The sequence below is a fragment of the Melampsora larici-populina genome (assembly GCF_000204055.1).
Source record: "Melampsora larici-populina 98AG31 unplaced genomic scaffold MELLAscaffold_59, whole genome shotgun sequence".
NCBI classification, from domain to species: Eukaryota; Fungi; Basidiomycota; class Pucciniomycetes; order Pucciniales; family Melampsoraceae; genus Melampsora; species Melampsora laricis-populina.
In genome coordinates, this window is record NW_006768823.1 from 1 (window position 1) to 8,884 (window position 8,884).

At 41.1% G+C, this 8,884-nt stretch overlaps 1 protein-coding gene across 1 annotated transcript; it reads left to right on the forward strand.

The window, feature by feature from the left end:
* Window positions 1-7,013: 7,013 nt before the first annotated feature.
* On the forward strand, window positions 7,014-8,201 carry MELLADRAFT_67842 (uncharacterized protein; the record flags this gene model as incomplete). The annotated part of the gene is made up of 3 exons (XM_007416272.1): window positions 7,014-7,151; window positions 7,173-7,688; window positions 7,761-8,201. 3 exons carry the CDS (start codon window positions 7,014-7,016, stop codon window positions 8,199-8,201), a joined length of 1,095 nt encoding a protein of 364 aa, XP_007416334.1.
* Between the last annotated feature and the right edge of the window lie 683 nt (window positions 8,202-8,884).

Genomic DNA, 8,884 nt, shown 5'->3' on the forward strand with positions numbered 1-8,884 from the left:
CGGAACGAGTAAGCTTGATCAAGTCTCGTAGATAACCAGCAGTTTATATCTTGCTCCACGGGTTGAAAAACAGCGATGATGAAAGGAAGATAAAATACCAAGGTGCTGCTCGTACGTCATACCAGGTGGATTGGAATTGCCTGGATCTCTTGGAGGGTATCGAAGGGAGTGTAGATGAGTCATAGAACAAAGAAATGTTGTGATTCATGTAAGCTTGGTGGTGAAGGGGCCGACCGACGCGAGTTAAGAGTGCATTTCGTGGGTTCAATGACTTACTTGATCCTCAATGAGCCATTATCTTAAAGCAACGAGATGATACAGGTTACTTTGTACTTTTGTGATGACTACATAAGACAACATATCACTCGTGGCATTCAATTTTACATATGTATATTCATCGTTTGATTCAATCTATGCATGGCTTTGTACAGACCAAAGGGCAGGATCGCTGTTGTTTTTGAGAGTCTGGTGAAGGGACAGTAACAATGACTATAAACGGGGTATGTTGGTTGAAATAAGTAGGTGATTCAATTGTAAAGTGGGACCCTTGATGGATAGTGTTAGGCAATTGCAACCAGCCAAAGGACAAAAACATAAAACTTGTTGAGAGGCAGTGTGCGACAGAAAATAGATACTTTTCTATACCTAGTCACTGATTTATTATTTGAGCCTAGAAAAGTGCGTTATGTGAGTAGAAAAGTATAGTTTTCTACGTGCAAACTACTTTTCTATGCGCCTAGGAAAAAATGTAATTTGGCGTAGTGAAAGTGTTTGACAAACACCGTCACGTTAGTTCAAATGGACAAGTCCAATATTGCCCTAAGTGGTGCTTCAGTTACCCAGCTCATCCAGGGTTTCAATGCATTGTTCCGGGCCAATAATATCAAGGTAAATGGCGTGGCGGAGTCTAATATAACAGTAAAAACAGTACAACACCATCCGTCAAATGACCTTGTTTTACACTTAGAAAGCACATCTCATGCTGAATGTGTCTGTAAAATGGGAAAGTCTTGGCTACCATTGGTTTCCCAATCCTTACGGATTAAACCAGAACATTTCACAGTGCTAGTGCATGCAATCCCAATTTCCTTTGACCTGTACATCCACAACCACAAGGAGGAGCTAATCACTTCCAATCCTGATCTATTACAAGGCACATCTTTCATCAGATGGCTGAACCCAAAGCTTAAAGACAATCTGTCAGCCCTGGGTACATTTACATGTACCCAAAACTATTTTATAATATATAATTTCCACTTATAAAACTAACTACATGTACATACAGTGTATAAAACACTTGTAACATGCAATAGAACACATACAAAAATCAATTACATATACATATACATTAAAAATCATATGTAATATGTAATAAAACACCATTTACACCTCATAACTCAGTGTCAAGAGTTACAAAGCTTATACTACATAAAGTACATAACATGTATATGTAATTATGTACCATTAATAATAATCATAACTAATAGTAATGATTAAACCCTAAACCATGGTAGTGATACAAACCAATACCACTACAATTAGGTTTGGAGAGAGGAGTATATAAACTCCTCCTCCCTCAGCCTTCAGAAATCCTCCCCCAAGCTTTTTATTACACATCACTTTTAAAGAACACCTTTAAAGTAATATAGAAGTCATAATCAAGAGTCTTATAAATTAAGACTAGTGATTTACTTCTTTACTTTAGACAGCTTCCTGACTAAAAGTAAGTAATACACTCTTCACCCTTTTCTCTGGATCCTCTACTTTCCCCAAGTAGATATTTTACTAGGTTAGTGACCTCAACAACTCACAGGGTAGTGGCCTATATACAATTACTTAGGTTGGTGACCATAAGAACAACCAGAGGTTGGTGACCATAAAAACAACCAGTGTAGTGATCTAGACCTCACTCTTTAATCTGTCAAGATAAGAGGATTAAAGGAAAACCTTGGATCCAGTTTTCATAATTATATTTAATTATAATATTATTCCAAACCTCCTTTTAAGGAGTCATTTAGCTGTAGTCTGTCTGGGTTTACCCAATCAGACTAATTCCTCTTTTCCTCTCCTTTCTCTTCCTCTTCCTTATAACTTCTTTGTAATTACTTTATAATTGAAATATAAACCAAACCTATAAAACCATCATACCCATTTAGTGAGATTTGAGTCCTCATCTGAGCACCCAACCCTCACACAATCTCACAAAGGGATACTCCACCTTACTCATAGGCTTGGAAACCCAAGACCAAGCCAATAAATGCATCAAAGAGAAAATCTGGTTTGGTTGGGGTCTCCACAAAACCAAAGCGGGCAGGGATCCACCAAAAAGATGCTATAACTGTAGAAAAACAAGCCACACCCCCCCTCATGTCCGTCCCCAGCTATGTGTCCTTACTGCAGTGAAGGACACCACACGTACGCATGTCCTAAAAAAGGAAAAGCACCGATGAAGTGTACAGCTTGTGTGAGCACCGATGAAGTGTACAGCTTGTGTGAGCACCGATGAAGTGTACAGCTTGTGTAAGCACCCTACTCAAAGATGACACAACCAAAACTGCCAAAGGTATTTTTGAATCTAATAATCAAGATCTTCTCCATTCACCTTTCAACCCAATGTGTGCTACACGCATTGCTGAGGGTCTGCCTCCTTACAACCCAAGTGCTTCTCCAAAAATAGGTATCACCCAAGAAGATGCTAAAACTAACTTACAATGTTAGAGAACCTTGAACAAAAACTTAACTTACCTGACATCGAGTCAATTCTACAATTAAATTGTCAACACTCACCAGACACTGCTAACTCCCTTTTCAATTCAGAACTCACAAAATCCTTCTCAATTCTGTCATCACAAGAACCTAACATTAATAATGTAGATTACTTACCCCAAGAAAATGCAAACTGGACCTTAATCAGTCCCACACCTAGCAAAAGCAACACCAGTGCAAGACCAGTGCTTATACATCAGGAAAGACTTAAATGCACAAATAAACCCATTACCCTCATCCTCAAGGGATATTGCTGCATGTACAATCACATACACATCTGGCTTCACACTGCTTGCCATTAGTGTGTACAACAACACATCAGTATTCTCGGGATTCACAGCCTACAAAACTCTAATACAAAACTTACTTCTAGAAATCCAATTCCTTCCAACAATCATCAACACAGAGTGTAACTTACATTCAGCAATATGGAACCCGCCTCATATTGAAACACAAGACAAAGACTCCAACCGCCTGATGGACCTAATGTCCAAATGGGACATGACACTGCGGCCGCCGTGTGGAATTCCCACTTTTGGGGTTGGTTCAAGGACAACCCTAGGTACATCTATAGACCAAGTATGGGTTAATGAACCTTTTGACAAGGTAATCCAACTTTGTTTCATTGACACAGAAAATATCACAAGCCATTTTTCAGATCACCAGGCCTTAGTCACTACCTTCAGCACAAAAACAAACACAACCTCACCTAAGAAAGGTAACACAAGAGTAACAAAAAACTGGAAACTGGTAGAACACATTGTGTTGAAAATGGACATCCAAAACAATCTACCAGTTATCCAGCCTCTAACAAACAGAGACCACTGTGAACATCATTCAACTTCCGCACATTGGAAGAGGAAAATGATTAACAGTACAGTTTGTCATGAAAAGATCCAATACCGCTCACCTGAGCCTCAACACCCACACTACATATGTGCAGTACGCTGAGTAAATAGTTTTCTATCATGTACATACAGGTCTGCTCAGTTTTTTGCCCATCAGAATATATAAATCACATGTTATACCACATGTAACTTTTTTGACTTGGAAAGAACTGTCCCAAGAATTCACTACATATAATTCTGTAGCTGCTCAGGCAATATTTTTGAAGCTATTTCTTAGGAACAGAAAGGGTATTACATGCAGTTGACTTGATGAGATTACACCAAAACGTTGAGTCAGTGTATGTAGTCTATCTTTTGAATGCTTTTGTCAATCTGAAAAAAGTTACAGCATGTATTACATATGAATAACTCATCCTGCTGAGCAGATAACTGAGCAGAACTGTATGTACATGATAACCACCAATTCACTGAGCCTGCTACACATATGTAGTGTGGGTGTTATGGATCAGGTGTGGATTGATAGATCATTTTATGACAAATGATACTCCCAATCATTTTTTCCTGCCCACTTGGGGAAGTTGATTAATGTTTGCAGTGGACTTAATAGAAAACTTTGACAAAGAGCTAACAGAAGCAATCACAAACGCTCTGAACAACAATTCTCCTTGGAAACCACCTGCAGGTAAGCACAAAAGGTGGTGGAATCCTAAGGTCCTTGAACCTCTGCGGAAAGAAGCTTTGAAAGCCAAACGAAGAATGAAGAAAACACAAACAGAAGAAGACCAATCAATTTTCAAATCAGCACACAACAAATTCAAGGCAGTGGTTAACAAAGCCAAAGAAAACAGTTGGAAGACATATCTATCAACACTAACCCATGAAACATTATTCTAAGCCAAAAAGTTTGCATTGGGCAGACAGCCATCCTTGGTTATCAACACTCTGATAAAAGGAGAAGGTACTACTTGTTCATCTAATGAAGAAAAAGCTGATGCGCTGTTTAAAGCCACATGTGTAGCAACAGCTCCATGTGACTTACAGGACACGGAAACCCCTCAAATTCCCCCCCACCTAAGAAACAAAGAGTACTACAACTATCATGCCTAAGCTCATAGACGCAATCAACAAATACTCACACAAAAAGTAATCAATGCAAGCCCCCCACTCCAAGCACCAGGTAACAATGGCATTCAAAACTGGGTATGGTAAACTTTGTGGCCAGTAATAGGTAAGAATTTGCTAGCTCTGTACCAATGCATAACCATAACAGGAATCTTTCCAACACGATGGAAAGAAGCCAAAACAGTCATCATTCCCAAAGCGGGAAAATCAGACTATACCTCCCCCTCATCTTTCAGACCCATTGCGCTACTTAACATGGTAAGCAAGCTGTATGAGACACTTCTTACACTTCAGTTGTCTCAACAAGTAGAGAAGCTTCACTCCTCAACAACGTACACTACGGTGGCCGCCCCAACAGGTCTAGTCAAGAAGCATTAGTTCATCTTGTAGCTTACATGCAAGGAGAATGGGCTAAAGGTAACATAGTGGGCGCTATGTTTGCTGATGTAACATCAGCCTTTCCTTCAGTCCACCACCCAAGATTGATGGACATGCTTGAGAAGAACGGCCTCCATTCAACTAAATCAACATCATTAAAGACTTCCTCACAAACCGGTCAACTTGACTAGCTTTCAATGGTTTTCAATCATCACCTTTTGAACTTACACATGGATTACCACAGGGTTCTCAGTTATCCCCTCTACTCTACCTCATTCACAACTCTTCATTGTTTGACATTGATAAACCAATGATCTGGGCGGAAGCGTCAGTTTTATAGACGACATAATTCTGCTAGCATCCGCGCCAGACACTCACCAACTCCAGTCAAAAGTGAAAACTCTCACCTATTGGCAAACAAAATGGGCAGAACACCACAGGGTGATCTTTGACACAAAGAAAATCCTCTGGATGATATTCAGCACAAAAACATACAACAATCCTCCGAAGATTGACTTTGGCCCATGAACGGACCTTATCCCACAGGACAGCACAAAATAGCTTGGTGTTACGTTGGACAGTCAACTTAAGTTCTCACAACATTGCCGTGATGTCATTTCAAAAGGTAAACAACGCTCAGGATTCATAGCGTCGCTTGCGAAGTCTGAGGGGGGCATCCCACCACGTCTAATGAGAACCCTTCTATCAGCAACCATCCACGCTGCAACTGAATACGGTTTAGCAGCCTGGCTCCCCTTTGACTCGCCCCTATACTTCCTAAACCACCTTTCGACTATAGACAACACCTGCGCACAGACTGCCCTTGGTGCACTGCAAACAACCCAAAAAGTGTTTTTACAACACAACATGAACCTCACACTACCAGGAACACAGTTAAAAGCTAAGGTAATGAACTTCATTGCCAGATCACTCACAAAACCTAGTCACCATCACCTCTTCCCTATTGTTCAACAGGCTCAAACATCAAAACAACACAATCACTGTAATGTTTTCCATCAATTCTTTCAACGCAGTCTGGGCAGGGAAATCAACAAATTCACAACTCAGCTCCCTGTGGACCCTTTGACAACATTAATCAAACCACCCAATTACTCGGCGCTAATTCAAGAAGACGAAGATGTGGCAATACTTGGCACCAACTTGCTTTGACCATCTATCCAACACGTGGTAATCTACTCGGACGGCTGAAGAATACCAGATAAGAACACCACAGCAGCAGCATGGTGCCAAAATACAAACAAATCAGTTGCTCAACACTTAGGTAAGGCACGGTTGCACGGCATATACCAAGCTGAGTATAGAGGTGTACAAATTGGCCTCACAATTGCACTCAAAACAGCATCAGCCAACACAAGAAGAATTTCAATAATTCTCGACAATCAGTTGGTTATTAAAGACCTATGCAACTGCCCGCCAAACATCCACCACGTCTGTCTTCTTCAAGCACGTCGACGTGCACACACAGAGAATTTCGATACGAGTTTGCAAGAGTTTTACTCACTTTTTGACAGACAGGATGATTTGTGCCGTTGAGCACCCCTTTGTTGGCCAAGAATCGGTCGAATAAGAGCATCTACCCGGCTGTGTCTCAAACAAGAAAGGGGGTTAGCAATCCCTTGTCACGTCTTGTATCCCTTCAACCGCTGAGCTTTTCCCTCTTGCTGAAACAACGCGGGTGCTGCAATCCACTCACTCTTGGCGAACCGAATCAAGCCGTGGTCTTTGTACTAGTTTTGAAAGTACCATATCACGCAAAGAGCCATATGAAACATCTGAATCCATCATAAGCGGATCAAATCATCATTTTCAAACACTGTCAGTACCTTGAACTATCTCGCCCTTCGAGCTCAATCAATATCGCACCTTAAGCTTTTCAGAATGCGTTTGTCAATCTGTTATTCGCATCTGAGTATTTGGGAAAGCACGGCTTCTGATTCTTTCTCTTTAGCAGCTCGCACCTCTCACCACTGGAAAAAGGGTGTCGCTGTCACTTCGCTGAAAGCTGTGAATGCTTCGGTAAGTGACACGCTTCCGCAGTCAGGTGAGGGAATCTGCCAATCATTGGCCAAGTTCACAAGATTTTTACTCGGATACGACAAATTAACGAAGTCTTATCCACCGGCACCTACCGATGACGAGCGCTGCCAACTTCGACCTCTGAGTCAACACGAAATAATGTCGGATCACAAGATTTTCGGGACAAACTCCGTCTCTGCTCATGTTTCATCAGACGACGAAGATATTATTCCGTTCAAGTTGCTCTTCCTTTCCGACTTGAAGAGCTATGGCATTAGTAGAATGACGCTGGATTGGGAAAAAAACGACAAGGATATTTGGAATCGCACCTTAGCAGTTTTGATTGTTAAACATTGGCGATATGCCAAGTCAGAAGGTGCATTCAGCGGAGAGTCTGTAACTCCATCTCACAACACGGAAAAGATATGTATGGGTGTAGTTCTTCGATGGATTCGTGGCCGCGCAAACGATGTTCGCCAAAATCGAGGATCTCGAGAAAAGGTTCTCCGGAAAGAAACACTTCGTAAGAAACAGGTGGTGAGTCAAAGACGTCTCTCACTATCTTGTGTATGTTGAGGATCCCATGCTGATTGTTGTTAAATCGTGAAGCTTTTTAAATACCGCACCGATTCGCTGACTCGTCTTATGAAAGCCAAGAAACTTGAGCAGAAAGCGTCCGAAATCATGCCTCATCACGACTGTTGCTCTGACACGGAGTGGGAGCCAGAAGACACTCAATATCCCTCAGTTGGACTTATCTGGCGCAGTCAACAATATGCGTCAATACTGCAACAGATCGACGGCCTTTCCTACAAGTACTGTGCTTCTAGTCGCGGGGTAGTCAATGCTCACAAAAGGTTTGATCAATGTCGAACCAAAGCCACCCATACTAATCCACATGCTGCTGTATGTATAGGCCTCCTCGAAAACTGTTATGACCCAGTTTTTCTGTCTAACTTGATGCCTGAAGAAAAGGCTGCTCTTCATATGAAACCTGTTACAAGTCTCTTAAACATACTACCTCCTCTCATTGAAGATTCTGTTGTTTAGCTTTTCCTTTGTTTGTAGCTCCATCAAAATACCGCACAAGTTGTATTTTCTCATGGTTCAAAGAAAGATAAATAGATAAGAAAACATTTGTATATATCAAGTCTCTGAAATCTTCAAAAAGTTACACAAGCGTACACAGTGTTTCTCCAGTCAATATATCTATTGGGTAATAAGTGAAATCATACTTAACCAGGGGCTATTGTGCTTATTCAGTCTTGAGGTGTGTTGAGAATCAATAGAAGGAAATAGTATGAGAAAGACCTGCTGGGTGTAGGGTCGGGTGCGTGTGTCACAAAAATAAAAAGGTACATATGTGGTATAAGTATGAAAAGGAATGATTTATTTTATATTTTCTTCGCTTGATGACATATCAGAGATGGCCTAAAATCACATAAGGGTCTTAGCTTTGATAAATGAGGGCACAGATTGTGGTGGAGCAGCTTACCATGCTCCGGAGACTCACTAGCGAGACAGTTGGTTTGTCTATTCCAAAAGTTCCTGAGGGATTATGAAGGGCAGCGCAGTGTCCAAATAAATCGTCCATACATACACATTTGAGGTAGCATTCGTTATAGACTACTTTAGCATTCAGATGCGAGAGGTATGAATAAGGACTTTGAATGCTGTCGATGGCATCTAACTCGCGGAAAACATGTATGAGAAAAAAAGGTGTCGTATGGCTG